Below are 19,069 nucleotides of genomic sequence, written 5' to 3'. Positions count from 1 at the left end.
TATGAATATATATATATATTTTTGGACACGGAGTCTCGCTCTCACCCAGGCTGGAGTGCCACTCCACGATCTCGGCTCACTGCAACCTCCGCCTCCTGGGTTCAAGTGATTCTTCTGCCTCATCCTCCCAAGTAGCTGGGACTACAGGTGAGCACCACCACACCCGGCTAATTTTTGTATTTTTAGTAGACACAGGGTTTCACCATATTGGCCAGGCTGGTCTTGAACTCCTGACCTCGTGATCTGCCCAACTTGGTCTCCCAAAGTGCTGAGATTACAGGTGTGAGCCACTGCGCCCAGCCCTGTTTTTGTTTTTGAGATAGAATCTCACTCTGTTGCCCAGGCTGGAGTATAGTGGCACCACCATCTCAGCTCACTGCAACCTCTGCCTCCCTGATTCTAGCGATTCTCCTGCCTCAGCCTCCCAAGTAGCTGGGATTACAAATGTGCACCACCACACCTGGCTAATTTTTGTATTTTTAGTAGAGACAGGGTTTCACCATGTTGGCCAGGCTGGTCTTGAACTCCTGACCTCAAGTGATCCTTCCCCCTCAGCCTCCCAAAGTGCTGGGATTACAGGCATGAGCCACTGTGCCCAGCTGGAATTGTTATATATTAAAAGACATATATTTCTATGAAATGCAGTAAGTAAACCTTGTTTGGACCCTAATTAATCTAATGTACAAAGTTTTTTTAAGGCAATGGGGGAAATTAAACACATACTAGGTATTAAGTGATGTTAAATAATTTTTAAAATTTTGGTGGGTGTGATAATAGTATAAAATCCTTATCTGTTAGAGACACACATTGACGTATTTATAGGTGAAATGACACGATGTACAGGATTTGCTTTAATATACAGCACTTCAAAAAAAAAATGCAGAAAGGGATAGATGAAATGAGAAAGGCAGCAAACTGACTGTTGTTGAAGTTGGATGATGAGCACAGTCCTCCCTTATGATCCGAGGGGGATAATTCCTGGACTCCCACGGATACCAAGATCCAGGTATGCCCAAGTCTCTTATGAAAGTTCATTGTAACTATTCTACTTTTATATGTTTGGAAATTCTGTTGATAAAATATATTTTTAGTAGAGACGGGGGTTTCACCTTGTTGGCCCAACTGGTCTCGGACTCCTAACCTAAGGTGATCCACCAGCCTTGGCCGCCCAAAGTGCTAGCATTACAGGCTTAAGCCATCGCGCCCGCCCGGCCTTGATAAAAATAAAGTTTTAATCTTCCTTTGCTCTGATTCCATGCCTACTAAGTAGCATTCTAGTTTGTTTTTCACTTTCAAAAGGGTGTGCTGTAACTAGGGGATGTAAACAAGCTCCATGACCCTACTTATTCCAAGTTTTCGTTTCACCCTCCACTTTTTTTTTTAAGACAGGGTATCACGCTCGGTCGCCCAGGCTGGAGCACGATCACTGCTTAATGCATACTCGATCACCTGGGTTCAAGCGATCCTCCTGCCTCAGCCTCCTAAGTAGCTGGGACTGCAGGCGCACACTACCATACCGGTTAATTTTTTTTTTTTTTTTTGTAGAAATGGGGGTTTCACCATGTTGCCCAGGCTGGTCCGGAACTCGTGGATTCAAGGGATCCGCTCGCCTCAGCCTCCCAGAGTGCTGGGATTACAGGTGTCAGCCACGAAGCCCGGCCCCAGCTTCTTAAAAGAATGATCCGAAACTATGGCAGCACTGGGCTTTTAGTCCCTACCCAAGAAATGCCCGCTCGCAGAGGCTCCGCGCGGCAGGGTCTCCCGACGTGACAGGGTGTGGGTCTGAATTCAGCCTTGGTTCTTACGAGTCAGGTGAATACGCAAAGAAAAACATCACAGGGCTTCCTCATTGTTTTTAGCACAGAAAACACTCGAGAGCCCGCGCTGAGAACCCAAAAGGCACGCTTCAGGCCATCGTAGCTACCAAGCCTGGCCAGATTCTGAAACCCAAATCGCTAACTGGGGGCCGAGGGCGGGCGTGACTGCGCAGGCGTGTCTCCCCAGCAAGATGCCGGAGGTAAGTTGTGGCGTAGGGGGTGAGAAATTGAGAGCGGACGTCATTGCGCATGCGCCCTTCTGCCGTCATTGCGGCTGTGGGTGGGTGCCCGGCAGTGTTCGGTACGGAAGGGGTTGCAGGAGACGGCGATTGGATATCACTGCGCAGGCGTCCTCTTCCCCTAACGCTCAGGGTCGCTAGGGTGGCGCGCAGGCGCAGAGCGGAGCGCAGATGTGCGCAGGCGCCTAGGGGGTGAGGCGCGATGGCAGGTGTCCGGGCTGGGCTTCTGCGGGCGATGGGGCGGCAAGTACTGCTGCTTCTCGCGCTGTGCGCCACAGGCGCCCGGGGGCTCTACTTCCACATCGGCGAGACCGAGAAGCGCTGTTTCATCGAGGAAATCCCCGACGAGACCATGGTCATCGGTCAGGCGGGCTGAGGGTGGGGAGGCACTTGGTACCCCGCTCAGCCCTCGGCGGCTCTCTCTCCTCCCGAGCCCAGCCGGGTCGCTGCCCCCGCCCCATACCTAGCCTGAGGGGTGCCCCGAGGACGCAAGGCCCCCTGCCTAGAGCCCCGGACCGCACGTCTGAGGGGGCCAGGCGGGGAGGCGGCCCACTAGGGCCGGGTCGTGACTATGTGTCTGCCCCGCAGGCAACTATCGTACCCAGATGTGGGATAAGCAGAAGGAGGTCTTCCTGCCCTCGACCCCTGGCCTGGGCATGCATGTGGAAGTGAAGGACCCCGACGGCAAAGTAAGGCTGGCGCTGGTCCACGCAGCCGTTCTTCAGTGGAGCTCCCGTGGGGTGTAAAGCACTGCCTGGTCGAGCCCTCAAGGGACAGGAGCTTGAACCTGGACAGGCTGCGGTATAAAGGTGGGGCCTTCACTCACACATGTTGCAGGTGGTGCTTTCCCGGCAGTACGGCTCGGAGGGCCGCTTCACGTTCACCTCCCACACGCCCGGTGACCATCAAATCTGTCTGCACTCCAACTCTACCAGGATGGCTCTCTTCGCTGGTGGCAAACTGGTAAGAGGATTCTCTCTTTGGCTTCAGCTTAGAATCTCTCACTTGTTTCCAAATTTTGATTTATCATCATTTTGACACTTTGTAGCACAGTCAGAATCAGGGAGACAGATGTTGCCCTCTGCTCCACAGCCAGGGACAATAGTGGGTTCCATACCCTGGAACAGACAACTGGAGGCCCCACCACTCATACATTCCATGTTTCCTTGTAGCGTGTGCATCTCGACATCCAGGTTGGGGAGCATGCCAACAACTACCCTGAGATTGCTGCAAAAGATAAGCTGACGGAGTTACAGCTCCGCGCCCGCCAGTTGCTTGATCAAGTGGAACAGATTCAGAAGGAGCAGGATTACCAAAGGGTAAGTGCATATCTCCTTGTAATTGGAGAGGTCAGTTGACCTTTATACCCACTATACCTACTCAAGTTTCTGCTTGGGAGATCAGCTCTGCAGAGAATGGAATGAAAGGTATTGGTGTATATAGATTTTTTGTTTGTTTTTGAGATGGAGTTTCACTCTTGTTGCCCAGGCTGGAGTGCAATGGCACAATCTTGGCTAACTGCAACCTCCCCCTCCCCAGGTTCAAGCGATTCTCCTGCCTCAGCCTCCTGAGTAGCTGGGATTACAGGCGTGCGCCACCACGCCTGGTTAATTTTGTACTTTTAGTAGAGATGGGCTTTCTCCATGTTGGTCAGGCTGGTCTCAAACTCCTGACATCAGGTGATCTGCCTGCCTCAGCCTCCCAAAGTGCTGGGATTACAGGTGTGAGCCACCGTGCCCTGCCTGTTTTGCTTTTTTATCAAAACTTTTTGTTGTGGTAAAATACACATAACACCAAATGTGCCATTTTAATTCAGTGGTATTAAGTGCATTCATAATGTTGAGATACCAACACCATCATCCAGCTCCAGAAGTTTTTCGTCTTCTCAAACTAAAAATCTGTACTTGTTTTGTCTTGTTTTTGAGATGGAGTCTCACTTTGTTGCCCAGGCTGGAGCGCAGTGGTGTGATCTCGGCTCACTGCAACCTCCGCCTCCTAGGTTCAAGTGATTCCCCTGCCTCAGCCTCCCGAGTAGCTGGGATTACAGGCGAGTGCCACCATGCCTGGCTCATTTTTGTGTTTTTAGTAGAGACTGGGTTTCACCATGTTGGCCAGGCTGGTCTTGAACTCCTGACCTCAGGCGATCCACTGCCTCAGCCTTCCAAAGTGTTGGGATTACAGGCCTGAGCCACTGCACCCAGCAAATCTGTACTTATTATAAACAATAACTTCCCGTTTCCTTTTCTTCTGATACCCACCATTCTACTTTCTGTCTCTATCATCCCAACTACGCTACTTCATATAAGCAGAATCATTCAGTATTTCTCCTTTTGTGATTGGCTTATTTCACTGAGTATAATGTTCTCACAGTTCATCCATGTTATAGCATGTGTCAGAATTTCTTTCTTTAAGGTTAATATTCCATTGTATGCATGTGCCACATTTCGCTTTCAGTAGTCATTTTTAAGCTCTATAAAATAAAGTGAAGAAAGAATAGTTCACAATCTAGTAATAGCCATTGCCTGTTTCTCTTGCAATCTTGTTGGAAATGATAGGATCATGATTTCAGTCCCAACAGAGATGCTTGTGGAGGAACAGCCCATCCCTTTCTTGGGGCAGCCTCATTAGGGAGACGATAGCACTCCTAATGGAGTCACAGGTAGTATTCCAAAAGGAGTTTGGCCCTGGAGTTGAGTAGTTACATGCAGGGAGGGACCTCACAACAGCCAGGGACTGTTTCTCCTGCTCATTTAACCCTGTGTTGCCCCACACAGTATCGTGAAGAGCGCTTCCGACTGACAAGCGAGAGCACCAACCAGAGGGTCCTATGGTGGTCCATTGCTCAGACTGTCATCCTCATCCTCACTGGCATCTGGCAGATGCGTCACCTCAAGAGCTTCTTTGAGGCCAAGAAGCTGGTGTAGTGCCCTCTTTGTATGACCCTTCCTTTTTACCTCATTTATTTGGTACTTTCCCCACACAGTCCTTTATCCACCTGGATTTTTAGGGAAAAAAAATGAAAAAGAGTAAGTCATATTGGTTCCATGGCCACAAACCATTCAGATCAGCCACTTGCCAACCCTGGTTCTTAAGGACACAGGACATTAGTCCAATCTTTCAAAATCTGTCTTAGGGCTTATGAGGAATCAGAACCCAGGACTCAGTCCTGCCTCTTTTGCCTCAAGTGATTTTCCTCTGTTTTTCACTAAATAAGCAAATGAAAACTCTCTCCATTACCTTCTGCTCTCTTTGTCCACTTACGCAGTAGGTGACTGGCATGCGCCACAGAGCAGGCCCTGCCTCACTGTCTGCTAGTCAGTTCTGGGTTCACTCAGTGGCTTTGTGAATGTAAATAAGGGGCAGGTCTTGGCCCTAGAGGATTGAAATGTTTTTCTATATCTTAGAACTATTTTTGGATAAATTATATATTTTCCTTCCTAGTAGAAGTGTTACTGCCTGTGACTAGCTCCAAACACCCATGCAGTTTCTGCATTCTGGGTTTTTTTAATTTATTTTTTTTGAGTTTTGCTCTTGTCGCCCAGGCTGGAGTGCAATGGCATGATTTCAGCTCACTGGCAACCTCTGCCTCCCGGGTTCAAATGATTCTCCTGCCTCAGTCTCCTGAGTAGCTGGGATTACAGGTGCCCGCCACCACGCCCAGCTAATTTTTGTAATTTTAGTAGAGACGGGGTTTCACCATGTTGGCCAGGCTGGTCTTGGACTCCTGATCTCAGTTGATCCACCTGCCTCAGCCTCTGCATTCAGTTTATTCACACATTTTTGGTTACTCCCATGGCAGCTCCTAGGATTTCAGTGGTCTGTGGGCCAGAAAGCAGGCATTGGGTCTGATCTCAAGGCTGTATCAGAGGGCCAAGCAGAGTTCTTTTGGATACCTGCTTTTCATCCCACAGGGCTTCAGAGTCAGAGGTAAGGTAGCAACAGAGCTAGCATGGGTTAATGCACTCTTACCCTCCTTCTCAACTTTTATTTAAGCTGTGCTAAATGTTTTCTTCGAGGGAACCAGATTTGGTTCTTTGCAGAATTTTCCAGTGAAATAAAACATGTTGTAATAGCTGCGTTTGAGATGAAATAAGAGGTTGTGGGCAGACGGGAGGCACCTAAAGGAAAAGAGGAAAAGTGCCTGGACTGCCTATGCAGATGACCTGGAGTGGACTTCACTACGGACTCGTGGTGCTAAAGCTTGGCTTGAACAGGCAGTCTAGGGGACATGGGAATACACAGGGTGGTTGCTCAGTCATTTGCAAAGGTCAACCAAATAGAACACACATTTGCAAGATATCATCTGAGGAAATTAAGTACCTTCTTAGCCATCTGAATCATAAATTTGAACAAATATACTTCCCTCATGCCCTTCTGTATAAAACTTAATACCATTAGTTCCCCATTCTTGACATTTTATTTCAGTTATTATATATTTATTTGAAATATTTATTAAATTACCTGACCCACAGAACTAAATTCTTCTTTTGTTGTTTATGTCCTATACCATATATATACCTATATATATATATAATTTTTATGTTCATTTATTTGAGACAGTCTTGCTCTGTCACCCAGACTGGAGTGCAGTGGCATGATCTTGGCTCACTGCAACCTCTGCCTCCCGGGTTCAAGCAATTCTGCCTCAGCCTCCTGAGTAGCTGGGATTACAGGCACCTACCACCACACCCGGCTACTTTTGTGTTTTTATTTTATTTTATTTTATTTTATTTATTTATTTGAGATGGAGTCTCACTCTGTCACCCAGGCTGGAGTGCAGTGGTGTAATCTTGGCTCGCTGCAACCTCCACCTCCTGAATTCAAGAGATTCTCCTGCCTCAGACTGCTGAGTAGCTGGGATTACAGGTACCTGCCACCATGCCCAGCTATTTTTGTTTAGTAGAGATGGGGTTTTGCCATGTTGACCAGGCTGGTCTTGAACTCCTGACCTCAGGTGATCTGCCCGCCTTGCCTCCCAAAGTGCTGGGATTACAGGTGTGAGCTGGCTGGGCATGGGTGATGGGGTCTTGCTCTGTCCCCAAGGCTAGAGTGTAGTGGTGCCATCATAGCTCAAAGCAACCTTGAGCTCCCAGGTTCAAGTCATCCTCCTACCTTACCCTCCAAAGTAGCTGGTACTACAGGTATACCCCACTGTGCCTGGCTATTTTTACTCTTAAAAATACATGTGGTCTGGACACGGTGGCTCACGCCTATAATCCTAGCACTTTGGGAAGCCAAGGTGGGTGGATCCTATAGCCCAGGAGTTCGAGACCAGCCTGGGCAACATGGCGAAATCTTGTCTATGCAAAAAATACAAAAAATTTAGCTGGCGGAACACGCCTATAGTCCCAGCTACTTGAGAGGCTGGGATGGAAAGATCACTTGAGCCCGGGAGGTCAAGGCTGCAGTGAGCCATGATCGTGCCACTGCACTCCAGGCTGGGCAACAGAGTGATCCCATCTGAAAAAAAAAAAAAAACCAAAACGCAATTTAGGACCAGGTGGGGTGGCTCACACCTATAATCCCAGCACTTTGGGAGGCAGGTGGATCACCTGAGGTCAGGAGTTTGAGACCAGGCTGGCAAACATGGTGAAACCCTGTCTCTACTAAAAGTATAAAAATTAGCCAGGCTTGGTAATGTGTGCCTGTAATCCCAGCTATTCAGGAGGCTGAGGCAGGAGAATCGCTTGAACCCAGGAGGAGGCTGCAATGAGCAGAAATCGAGCTACTGCACTGCAGCCTGGGGGGCAGAGTGAGACTCTGTCTCAAAAAAAAAAAAAAATTTTAGTTCTCTAGGCTTTTCCATTTAATATTTTTATATCCTCATATTTCTAAATCTGGGTAACAGTGTTACAGTCCAGTAAGGTGAATTGTGAATTGCTGAAATTCTTCAGATGTTTTAAAGAGTTTTCAGTATTCCTCATGTTGGAATTAATGCAGAGAAAAATCATGTCCTTTGAACTAGTTACATGTTGTGGAATTCTGGCCTGCAGCTTTTGGGGATTATGTGACATACTGGGAGGGACACATTTCTGCTCTGTGGCTGTTATTAGAAATCTAGTCGGCAAATCAGACTAAGCTTGTGAGAAGACAGGAAGGCACAGATTAAGGTTGAGCCGGCCTTCAACAGGTTTGGCTGGCAGTAGACACAATGGAGCACATCTTAACTATTCTGGTAGGTCCTGGGTTTCTCTTGGTAGTTTTTGATAGAAAGGGGAATGGTGTGAGGAAAAAGTGGGCACACATTTCACCTTTCCACTGATGAGACAGGTGGAATTGGGATAGTCAGTGGATGGGCCAATAGCTGGTGGCTGTGAGAAGAATGAGGATTTCCATACTGGTGTGTCATATTTGCAGATAGGTTGTGACCTAAAAAGTTTTTTAAAAAACAGCAGTTAGGGGCCGGGCGCGGTGGCTCATGCCTGTAATCCCAGCACTTTGGGAGGCCGAGGCAGGCGGATCACAAGGTCAGGAGATTGAGACCATCCTAGCTAACATGGTGAAACCCTGTCTCTACTAAAAATACAAAAAATCAGCCGGGCGTGGTGGCGGGAGCCTGTAGTCCCAGCTACTCAGGAGGCTGAGGCAGGAGAATGGCGTGAACCTGGGAGACGGAGCTTGCAGTGAGCCGAGATCGTGCCACTGCACTCCAGCTTGGGCAACAGAGTGAGACTCTGTCTAAAAAACAAACAAACAAAAAAACAGCAGTTAGGGTACACAAAAATTTTGGTGATTTTCCCCTGAATACTACCCTTGACTCTATTTCGAAATTCCTGCTTTCTCAGAGTTTACAACATCCTTGCCAAACAGCCTTCTCCCTCCTTACCACAAAAAAAGAAAAAAAAGTTCTGGGGTTGGGAGGACACTCCATTCTTAACATCCTCTATATCCCAGCCCAGTTCCCCAGCTCTCGCTGGAACTAGTTGTACCTATCTTCATCATTTGGTCCCAGCATGACTACCCATTGGTGCATGAGCTGATCTGTTAACCTAACAGTCAGATGCTAGTCTCTGGTACTCAGATGCTGGGCTGCATCATATAGGATACACAGGATCACCCTGGAAGCTTGTTGACATAGATTCCTGTGCAACACTCAGATACAGTCTTAATGTAGATTTGTGTTGGGTGGTATGGTAGGCAGAATAATGGCCTACCACTCTGAAACACGTGAATATGTTACCTAACATGACAAAAGAGAATTAAATTGCTAATCAGATGACTGTAAAATAGATTATCCTGGATCATCTGGATGGGCCTAATGTAATCACAAAGGTCTGTTTCCTTGCCTCTTCCAGCTTGGCTCTGGCTCCCTTCCTCCAGCAAGGGTGGGTTGAGCCTTCACATGGCACCACTTTGACCTCTTCTGCTTCCCTCTTCTACACTGAAAGACTTGTGGGCCAGGAGGGGTGGCTCGCACCTGTAATCCCAGCACTTTGGTAGGCCGAGGAATGCAGATCACTTAGCCCCAGGAGTTCAAAACCGTCCTGGGCAACATGGCGAAACCCCATCTAGAAAGAAAAGAGAAGGGAGGGGGGAGGGGGGAGGGGGACATACATATATATACACACACATATATGTACGTACATACATACACACTAACTGGACGTGGTGATGCGTGCCTGTAGTCTTAGCTTTCCAGGAGGCTGAGGTGGGAGGATCGCGCCAGCCTGGATAACAGTGAGACCATGTCTCAAAAAAAAAAGATTTGTGATTAGGATTCTTGGTCCTCACCTGTATTAGTTTCCTATTGCTACTGTAACAAATTATCACAAATTTAGTGGCTTAAAACGACGCAAGTCTGTAGGTCAGAAGTCTGACACGGGTCTTAACTGGCGACCCGAGTCAGACTTGGGACACAAAGAACAGAAACCAAGCTGTGTAGGTGTCTGACAGGCAGCCCGGTTAGGGAGCCCTACAGCAACCCGCCCTTCCTCTCTCTCAGGCAAAGTTGCTGCCATGGCTCATTATTCCAACCGGTTCCCTTCAGCCCAGTCGATCTCAGTGGCTCCATCATAGGGTGGTGTGCCCGGCGGGCCCCTAACCCCAACCAAGCAGAGAGACGGTCGTGCCCGTCACGACCTCGGCCCCGGCCGAGGTTTCTCCTGCAGGTCGCGAGAATCAGGTGCGTCAGCGGCGTCCGGGAACGCCGGAGGAGTCTCTGGGGCGGCTCTGCAGTCATAAGGACCCCTTCGACCCCAGCACGGCCGCTCCACCGCCTCCTCCTAGACCCAGTCGCTGGCGCTGCGCAGTCGCAGAGCTCCGCCCGAACACCGGAAGCCTAGGCGCCAGCACTTCCGGGAAGTGACGGTGTCTCCGAAGCTGATTGGTTGTTGCTTTGCCCCCCGCGTCCGTGGCTTTTTTCCTGCAGTGCGTGCGTGCTGTCGCTAGTGAGCAGCGCCATGGAGGACTCAGAAGCCCTGGGCTTTGAACACATGGGCCTCGATCCCCGGCTCCTGCAGGTACACGCGAGGGCTGGGGAGCCGGCTTATGGGCTCCGCGGGGCGTGCCATCAGTCTTCGCGCCGCTTGAGCCGCACTCCTGGTCTCTCCTAGGCTGTCACCGATATGGGCTGGTCGCGACCTACGCTGATCCAAGAAAAGGCCATCCCACTGGCCCTAGAAGGGAAGGACCTCCTGGCTCGGGCCCGCACGGGCTCCGGCAAGACGGCAGCTTATGCTATTCCGATGCTGCAGCTGTTGCTCCACAGGAAGGCGGTGGGTAACGAGAAAGCTGAGGGGAGGAAGGAGGCGAGCTCCAAAAGCCTGGGAAGGGCTGTTCCCGTTTGTCGGAGGTTTTCTCTTGGTCCTGTACCCGTGCAGGCCGGCCTGAGAACCTGGTGCTGTTGTGGCAGACACTCTGGGCTGTAGTAGTTCAGGTTACCTGGATCCTTGTCCAGGCCCTGCTACCACCAACCTTTGCGTAATCTTCAACAAAGCACTTTATTTTGTTTCTTAACATAAAAAGGGAGCACATCTCTTTTTTCTACTTATAGAATTATTGTGAGAATTTAGCTTCATAACTAGTACGTTTAAAGTAGCTTCATAAACATAGAGTACGTTATTCTTTTTGAGGGTCAGTGCCTGAGGAAACAACTCTCCACTCTGCATTCTGAGGCTGGCAGAGTGATAGATAATCAAAATACTGCTGAGTAGGGTTGCAGCGATGGGTCAGTTAGGCTGGAACGGGTAGAGAAAAGCATCAGGTGGACACAGTGATGTGCACTGCTGGCTAAAGTCTTTAATTCATATTCTTACAGACAGGTCCGGTGGTAGAACAGGCAGTGAGAGGCCTTGTTCTTGTTCCTACCAAGGAACTGGCACGGCAGGCACAGTCCATGATTCAGCAGCTGGCTACCTACTGTGCTCGGGATGTCCGAGTGGCCAATGTCTCAGCTGCCGAAGACTCAGCCTCTCAGAGGTGGGTAAAAGCAGCAAAGCGGTACCTGAATGAAGCCACACAGAGTTGTGGGGTTGGGTTTGTGTGTGGCAAAAAAGAGCAAGTCCAGGGTGAGATCCCAGCTGCTACATTGTCCCTGATATTGATGTCTTGCCCACCTGCAGAGCTATGCTGATGGAGAAGCCAGATGTGGTCGTGGGGACCCCATCTCGCATATTAAGCCACTTGCAGCAAGACAGCCTGAAACTTCGTGACTCCCTGGAGCTTTTGGTGGTGGACGAAGCTGATCTTCTTTTTTCCTTTGGCTTTGAAGAAGAGCTCAAGAGTCTCCTCTGGTAAGGCAGAAGTGGGTGTGATTCCTAGTGGAAACATCTGTGAGTAGGAATTGGGACGAGAGTCAGGTGGCTGGAAGCCAGTTACTACAGTTAGTGGCCCTTGGAGCTGGAATCTCACTGGACTCTTTCATTTCAGTCACTTGCCCCGGATTTACCAGGCGTTTCTCATGTCGGCAACTTTTAATGAGGACGTACAAGCACTCAAGGAGCTAGTATTACATAACCCGGTAAGAGGCACCATGAAAGTGTCTGGAGCTGCAGGCATGGGGGCACTCAAAGATCTTGATGCTCCTCCTTAGGGGAGCCTTTGGTGTTTTGGGTGGGACAGTTGTCACTTAGTGTCTCATCCCTGGTCCTGAGGCACTAAGTCAGTGGTCTAAAATCACTGTATATTTCCCAGTGTCCACAGGGGATGTCTCCCATTTCAGGCCATACTTTGCCTAAAATCCTGAGCAAGGACCTCCCCTCAGGGGCAGCTTTGAGCAGCAGAGCGAAAATTCTAAGGCCAAGGTTCTCATCTTAAGTAAACTTTACCTTTCAGAAGGCGTGTTGCTGTAGGCCTTCCCTCCTCGATGTAGTCCTTTATTGATGTGTTTCTCTTTGTTCTGTGCTTGGAAGTATTTTATATATGGTTTTGGTGGTATACTCTATATACCACAACAATTAGGGCATTTTGGGGTTTTAGGTTACAAAACTGGAGGAGACTTAGGGTGCCAGGAATCCTTAAATGCATCTCTGCCCTGCACTAAAATGTTGATGCTTTGATTGGTGAGTAAGTGGCCGTACCATCTCTGTGTTCTTTACTTTTCTGACCACAGGCCTGTTTTCTCCCCAGGTTACCCTTAAGTTACAGGAGTCCCAGCTGCCTGGGCCAGACCAGTTACAGCAGTTTCAGGTGGTCTGTGAGACTGAGGAAGACAAATTCCTGCTGCTGTATGCCCTGCTCAAGCTGTCATTGATTCGGGGCAAGTCTCTGCTCTTTGTCAACACTCTAGAGCGGAGTTACCGGCTACGCCTGTTCCTGGAGCAGTTCAGCATTCCCACCTGTGTGCTCAATGGCGAACTTCCACTGCGCTCCAGGTTTGCTACAGCCAACATCTTGGTTGAGATAAGTTGAAGATAGAGATGGAAAGGGGACCCAGTTAATGTTCTGTTTCTTAAGCACTTAGTAGAGGCCAGGTTCGAGATGTAACTGATACTGACTGGCTTCTCCCAACTCCAAAATCCCTATCATGGCGGGGCGCCGTGGCTCATACCTGTAATCCCAGCACTTTGGGAGGCCAAGGTGGGCGGATTGCCTGAGTTCGGGAGTTCAAGACCAGCCTGGCCAGCATGGTGAAACCCCGTCTCTACTAAAAATACAAAAATTAGCCAGGCGTGGTGGCAGGTGCCTGTAATCCCAGCTACTCGGGAAGCTGGAACAGGAGAATTGCTTAAACCCGGGAGGTGGAGGTTGCAGTGAGCTGAGATTGTGCCATTGCACTCCAGCCTGGTGAACAAGAGTGAAACTCTGTCTCAAAAAAAAACAAAACCCTGTCATTATTTTATTTCCAGCTGAGGAAACTGAGGCACAATGATTAAGTAGGGAAAGAGATTAAGAAGAGGAAAAAGTAGGAAAGGGTGATGGTTACTTTGATAGTAGGGATGGCAGAGGGGCCTCAAGCTTGCTCTGCCGAGCTGATTCTCTCTCTGTCCACTCTTGGCTGCAGGTGCCACATCATCTCACAGTTCAACCAAGGCTTTTACGACTGTGTCATAGCAACTGATGCCGAAGTCCTGGGGGCCCCGGTCAAGGGCAAGCGTCGGGGCCGAGGACCCAAAGGGGACAAGTGAGTCCATGCCTCTTTTTCCATCCCTCCCCAGAAAGACCGGTTTCTTTTAGCTTTTTGGAAGACTAAAACTGGAGTGCACAGAGCAGGGAGCCAAACCTTCCAGGCCTGGCTGGTAGTGTAGCCCAGAGAGCCCCGCAGGTTCTTGCTCAGCTGCCCGGATATAAAGAAGGGAGTGGATGGTGCACACTGCATATGCAGCATGAAGGGCAAGACTGGTGGGGTTGTTGACATGCAGAGCCCTGCAGGGGAGATGGCTTGTCCTGCATGTGACTGTGACTTACAGGGAGCATATTTCTGAAGGGAAAAGGAACCCCCAACTCTTCCAGTCTCTCTCCACCTGAAGGCTTGACTAGCTCAGGGTTGGTTCTCAGATCACCATGTAGGGCATTGAGTTCTGCTGTTGTCCCAGAACGGAGGTCAGGCCAGGATTTGGCTCCATGTCAAAGCTCCAGGCTGCCCCAGGAAACCCTGACTCCTGGAACAGTTCCGTTGTTGAAGAGTCCTCTGTATGTCAGGGTCTTATGATCTACAGGCATTGTTTAGAGGAAGTTTTGCTGATTCAGCTTGTGAATACCTGCCCAGAGGAGAGGAAGGGTCCGACTGACATTGAGTTATCTCTGCAGGGCCTCTGATCCGGAGGCAGGTGTGGCCCGGGGCATAGACTTCCACCATGTGTCTGCTGTGCTCAACTTTGATCTTCCCCCAACCCCTGAGGCCTACATCCATCGAGCCGGCAGGTAGGAGGGCTAGGAGCGTGATGGCCCAGGCACCTGTGTGGTGGGCACGCTGAGGGACTTGGGGTGTACTGTACAGAGCCTGCAGGTTGGAGATGCAAGCTGTACTGTCTCTCCTTGCAGGACAGCACGCGCTAACAACCCAGGCATAGTCTTAACCTTTGTGCTGCCCCCGGAGCAGTCCCACTTAGGCAAGATTGAGGAGCTTCTCAGTGGAGGTAAGAGCCTGGCTCTTGTGGGCCTGGGCCAGGGTCAGGCTTCTCGCACAATATTTAAAATTCCATGATGATGATGACAGAGGTCACAACATAGTATGACACGCCACTTCCACCATCCATCCTTGTTTTGCCCTGAGTGGCAGGCACTGTTCCCCTTGAGAGATAAACAAATTGAGGTAATTTGTCCAAAGTCATGTTTACTGTCTGCCTCATGAGCGTTGAGTGACCTGACATGCTGCTGTGACAGCTCAGGACACCACCTGACCCCAGGGTGCTGGGTGATCCTAGACTGCTCTCTGTGGCCATCGTCACGGGGTACCTTGACTCCCAAGGAATACTATGGGGTACTCCTTGGGAGAGGAGAAGAGAGTGGGTGACGGGTTCTTGGGCTCGGGGCCACACAGGCCACCCCCATCCACACACAGGGACAGATGGGTCATCACTGTAAGAGGTCCAGGTACAGCTAAGCTACATGTTTGGCATCCCAGGAAGGCGGTGGGTCCCCTGCAGCTTTGCCCCAAGGAGGAGGTGCAGGAGACCTTCATTGAAGACCTTGTCCTAAGGCCTCAGCCTGTGGGACCCTCACTGCTTTCTTCTCCACAGAGAACAGGGGCCCCATTCTGCTCCCCTACCAGTTCCGGATGGAGGAGATCGAGGGCTTCCGCTATCGCTGCAGGGTGAGCTGCTGTGGTGGGGAGGGGAATGAGAGGGGAGAGACTGTGGCCCAGGGATTGCACCCTGTTGCTGAGCATCCAGGCGTGAGGGAGGATTTGGGGCAGCCTCACTGTCTTGACCTTCAGTGTCCACCCCCAGGATGCCATGCGCTCAGTGACTAAGCAGGCCATTCGGGAGGCGAGATTGAAGGAGATCAAGGAGGAGCTTCTGCACTCTGAGAAGCTTAAGGTGAGGGGATGGGAAGTGAGGAGGGGACAAATCTTAGACGGCTGCCCTTTTTTGGAGACTCGCTGAGCTCCGAGTGGTGAGAAGCAGAGAACTGGGCCGTTTTCTGGCCTTTGGCACAGAAAGGGAGGAAATGGAAGGAAGCCAGTCTGTTCTGCTTGGTGGTAAATTGGCATAACCTTATGGTGGACACTGTCCAGCAGAATTACAAGCTCATGTGTCCTTTCATCCAAAATTCCACTTCTGGAACTTAATCTTGGTCACACTTGTGAATGTGCACGGTCAACCATGGCATTATCATGGAACCAAAAGATGGAAACAGCCCGGGGCCACCATCGGGGGCTTGCTAGGTAAGCTCAGGTGCATCCAGAGCCGAAAGTTACATGGGAAGGAACGAGGTTGGTTGTGTGTCCATATGAAACAGTCTGTAAGGTGATGCCCAGCAAAAAGTGGTGCAGGAGACTGCCGTGTGTGTCGTGGAGAAGGGAAAATAGAAACGTCCACTCCCGGGAGGTGTGGGAAATGTGCAGAAGCAGGTGCCTCATGCCTTTTGAAACACATGACTGTGTTATCCTTTGAAAGCTCAGTCTGTGAAGTCACACAAGAAAGATGCTCACGCTGTGGCTCTCCCTCTTCCCCCGGCAGACATACTTTGAAGACAACCCCAGGGACCTCCAGCTGCTGCGGCATGACCTACCTTTGCACCCCGCAGTGGTGAAGCCCCACCTGGGCCATGTTCCTGACTACCTGGGTGAGTGTGGCCTGATGGGGCAGGAAGTAGCAGGCTGGGGAAGTGGCATTAATTTCTCCGCTGCTGGATCAGCCCCTGTGCTTGGTGCTGGGGATGCTCAGGCAGAATAGGACCTGGAGACGCTGGCAGCACGCGGGCATGTAAACAGGCACACCCCTGTGTTTCTAAACTTGTTTGCTTGGTCCCACAGGTTAGCTGTCACTGTCTCCATTTTAGAGATGAGAAAATTGAGGTAGTGCAGAGTGGGTGGCAGACCCAGGATTTCAGGCCAGGTGGTCTCCAGAGCTGGGCCAAATTGCTATCCATGGGTCAAAGGGAGTGAACAGGTTTGGGAGAGAGTCACGGGCAGGAGGCAGAGAAAGCCACCTGAGCTGCAAAAGACTCAAGATTAGCAGCCACTGAAGAGGCATCTGTGGAGTCTCTGGGTAAGAACAGTCAGCAGGGAGACAAACACTATAAGGCCTAAACAGAAAAGGTGTCAAAAGAAGAGCCAGTGGTGGTGGGAGGAATGCGGGGGTAGTGTAGGCATGGGGTCAGGACCCTGGGATTGGTTTCTGTGGTGCAGCCCGGGCTAGAGCTTTATGTGACCTTTAAAGCTGGGGACCTCTCTTCATCTTAGGCAGGCTCTGGGTAATGACTTCTTTCAGTGTCTCATAGGAGATGTTTTTGCTAATGAGTATGTGTGACTTTTATGCCTAAAATGGATTGAAGGAGAAGAGTGGTGGAGATGAGGCTGTGGGCAGCAAGTGCAGGACCCTTCCCAGTGCCACAGGCTCTGCTCAGCCTGGACCTGCAGCCACCCAGCGGGTGTGGTGTTGCTGCTGTGGAGGTGACAAAGGGTGGAGATGGAATGTTCCAGGGCAGGAAAAACCTGGACACTGGGAAAGGAAGGATCCAGAAGAGATGGGAACATGAAAATGCCAGAGAGAGTGGTGGGGGCCAGGTTCTCACAGGATAGTGAGCTGGAAGAGACCCCAGTCCAGGTCCTGGCCTGAGATGTGAGGAGGGGAGTTGGGAGGGTGGGTAGGGAGGAAGAGGGTAAGGCCAGAGCTTTGGCCTGAGGAACCCAGTCTGCTGCTATAGCGGAGTCACTTGCCAAGGTGTGGCCAGGAGGTTTAGAAGGACCGGGAGAAGGTGGAAAGGTGTGAGGATGTGGGATGTTTGACACTTGAAGAGGAGGGCCCACGTGTGGTTGGCTTGGGGGAGTCCGTGGGGTGGGCGAGTTGAAGATAGAGCCAAGATCAGGTGCAGCTGGGATGTGGGCCCCCTGTATCTGTAGTAATGGGCCACAGGTGAAGAAATTACCTGTTGACTTTTATGTCAGCTACATTTTCTTTCTTTAAGGGTGTCTTTTTCTTTCTTGTTACATGTTTATTGGAACAAATCTAAACAATACAGGAGAGTGATTTAGATAGTGGAAGTCTAAGGTGCTCACATTCTCCTAGCCCTGTGCAGGTGTGATAGTGAACAGGTATATGTCATAGGCTGCCAGTTGGGTCAGAATTGGAGAATTTGCTGCAGAATCAGTGGGAGGGCAGGGATGGGAGCAGTAGTGGTGAGCCCACTGCTCAGGCAAGCATCTCTTGCAGTTCCTCCTGCTCTTCGTGGCCTGGTGCGCCCTCACAAGAAGCGGAAGAAGCTGTCTTCTTGTAGGAAGGCCAGGGTATGGCTCCTGGGGACTTGGGGACAGCTGCAGGACTTCTCCCCACCTGCTCTTTGTCATCACCAGAATGTGTAGGCGCCTTGCCCTAGGGGGAGGGGGGAGAGGGCACCCTAGAACCGGGCCCCCAAAATCTGGTGACTGGGACACAATCTGGTGTAGGATAGGGATACTTTTGCAGCCGCCTGCAGGCCCTGCTTTTCTTTCCCCAGCTGCCTTTCCCCATTTCCTTGTCTGCAGCACCTTCTGGTCGTGTTGGCCAGGTGCCGGCACGGCTCCCTTGTGTCTTTCTCAGTTGGGTGGGTGGGTGGATAGTTTGTCAGCCTGATTCCCCCAACTAACCTGTGACTTTGCCTCCTTAGAGAGCGAAGTCCCAGAACCCACTGCGCAGCTTCAAGCACAAAGGAAAGAAATTCAGACCCACAGCCAAGCCCTCCTGAGGTTGTTGGGCCTCTCTGGAGCTGAGCACATTGTGGAGCACAGGCTTCCACCCTTCATGGACAGGCAAGGCTCTGGTGCTTACTGCACAGCCTGAACAGACAATTCTGGGGCTGGCAGTGCTGGGCCCTTTAGCTCCTTGGCACTTCCAAGCTGGCATCTTGCCCCTTGACAGCAGAATAAAAATTTTAGCTGCCCCAGTTTGTGCCTCCGGCATATGAAAAGGACTGTTCGAATCCCCAAAACATCAGGAGTCAGGAAACTTCTGGAAGACAGCAGCGCCTGGCTCTGCAGCTGCATGCAGTGCTTCACTTGGCCAGCAGAGGTCAGCTGTGCTGAGCCGCCCCAGCCATGAGAAGAGAAGCTTGCCCTTGCCGGCAGGTGGCTATGGCCGGCCCAGAGCCTTCCTGGGCAGCTGCTGCAGCCCTGCTGCCTGGGATCAGGCTGGGAGATGGGCCTTCCTGACCGCCAGCCTTCCTCTCCCCCAGCACACACACATGTAGATTCGGGGGGAAGCTGCCTGCTCTTTCTTAGAGGAGCCAGGGCAGTTAATCTGCTGGTCCCTTTCTGAACAACTGTTGATGTGTGAGCTGTGTCTGTATGTTATGTGCGTAAGCGGTGGTGTAACATGCACACACATGTACTGTTCCTTGTGCCCTGGCTTCAGCTCTCCAGCTGCCTTCTCAGCCTGAAGGCTGGGCTTCTCTGCTGGCTTGAGGCCCTAGATTGCATGTCACCTGCTTACTAGG

At 50.7% G+C, this 19,069-nt stretch overlaps 2 protein-coding genes across 4 annotated transcripts; both read left to right on the top strand.

Annotated features, from left to right (window-relative positions):
- Window positions 1–1,554: 1,554 nt before the first annotated feature.
- On the top strand, window positions 1,555–14,293 carry TMED4 (transmembrane p24 trafficking protein 4). Of its 3 annotated transcripts, XR_002520949.1 has the most exons (12): window positions 2,175–2,418; window positions 2,645–2,745; window positions 2,894–3,019; window positions 3,229–3,375; window positions 10,425–10,515; window positions 10,609–10,770; window positions 11,313–11,473; window positions 11,617–11,787; window positions 11,924–12,014; window positions 12,623–12,867; window positions 13,497–13,616; window positions 14,243–14,293. XR_002520949.1 is itself a non-coding variant. In XM_017956739.3 (5 exons), exons 2-5 carry the CDS (start codon window positions 2,662–2,664, stop codon window positions 4,978–4,980), a joined length of 507 nt encoding a protein of 168 aa, XP_017812228.1. In that variant the 5' UTR covers window positions 1,555–2,017; window positions 2,645–2,661; the 3' UTR covers window positions 4,981–6,132. The 3 variants fall into 3 exon arrangements, 2 of the variants coding, with proteins under 2 accessions (XP_017812228.1, XP_003896088.1); XM_017956739.3 differs by lacking the exons at window positions 2,175–2,418; window positions 10,425–10,515; window positions 10,609–10,770; ... (4 more) ...; window positions 13,497–13,616; window positions 14,243–14,293 and adding exons at window positions 1,555–2,017; window positions 4,831–6,132; XM_003896039.3 differs by lacking the exons at window positions 10,425–10,515; window positions 10,609–10,770; window positions 11,313–11,473; ... (3 more) ...; window positions 13,497–13,616; window positions 14,243–14,293 and adding an exon at window positions 4,831–6,132.
- On the top strand, window positions 10,425–18,520 carry DDX56 (DEAD-box helicase 56). The gene is made up of 14 exons (XM_003896037.5): window positions 10,425–10,515; window positions 10,609–10,770; window positions 11,313–11,473; window positions 11,617–11,787; window positions 11,924–12,014; window positions 12,623–12,867; window positions 13,497–13,616; window positions 14,243–14,356; window positions 14,477–14,571; window positions 15,175–15,248; window positions 15,385–15,474; window positions 16,117–16,222; window positions 17,812–17,885; window positions 18,245–18,520. Exons 1-14 carry the CDS (start codon window positions 10,456–10,458, stop codon window positions 18,320–18,322), a joined length of 1,641 nt encoding a protein of 546 aa, XP_003896086.2. The 5' UTR covers window positions 10,425–10,455; the 3' UTR covers window positions 18,323–18,520.
- Window positions 18,521–19,069: the final 549 nt, after the last annotated feature.

Source organism: Papio anubis, chromosome 4 (genome assembly GCF_008728515.1).
Source record: "Papio anubis isolate 15944 chromosome 4, Panubis1.0, whole genome shotgun sequence".
Classification (NCBI taxonomy): domain Eukaryota; kingdom Metazoa; phylum Chordata; class Mammalia; order Primates; family Cercopithecidae; genus Papio; species Papio anubis.
The sequence above is the reverse complement of the archived record's forward strand: the minus strand, read 5'-3'. Positions and strand labels throughout refer to the sequence as shown.

Bases quoted from the DNA above. Each gene is read 5' to 3' on its own strand.
- TMED4 (XM_003896039.3), top strand. From the start codon at position 2,259: ATGGCAGGTGTCCGGGCTGGGCTTCTGCGGGCGATGGGGCGGCAAGTA. The intron at 2,746-2,893 runs GTAAGGCTGGCG...CACATGTTGCAG, and splicing joins TGAAGGACCCCGACGGCAAA to GTGGTGCTTTCCCGGCAGTA. The intron at 3,020-3,228 runs GTAAGAGGATTC...GTTTCCTTGTAG, and splicing joins TCTTCGCTGGTGGCAAACTG to CGTGTGCATCTCGACATCCA.
- DDX56 (XM_003896037.5), top strand. From the start codon at position 10,456: ATGGAGGACTCAGAAGCCCTGGGCTTTGAACACATGGGCCTCGATCCC. The intron at 14,357-14,476 runs GTAGGAGGGCTA...CTCTCCTTGCAG, and splicing joins TACATCCATCGAGCCGGCAG to GACAGCACGCGCTAACAACC. The intron at 15,475-16,116 runs GTGAGGGGATGG...TTCCCCCGGCAG, and splicing joins TGCACTCTGAGAAGCTTAAG to ACATACTTTGAAGACAACCC.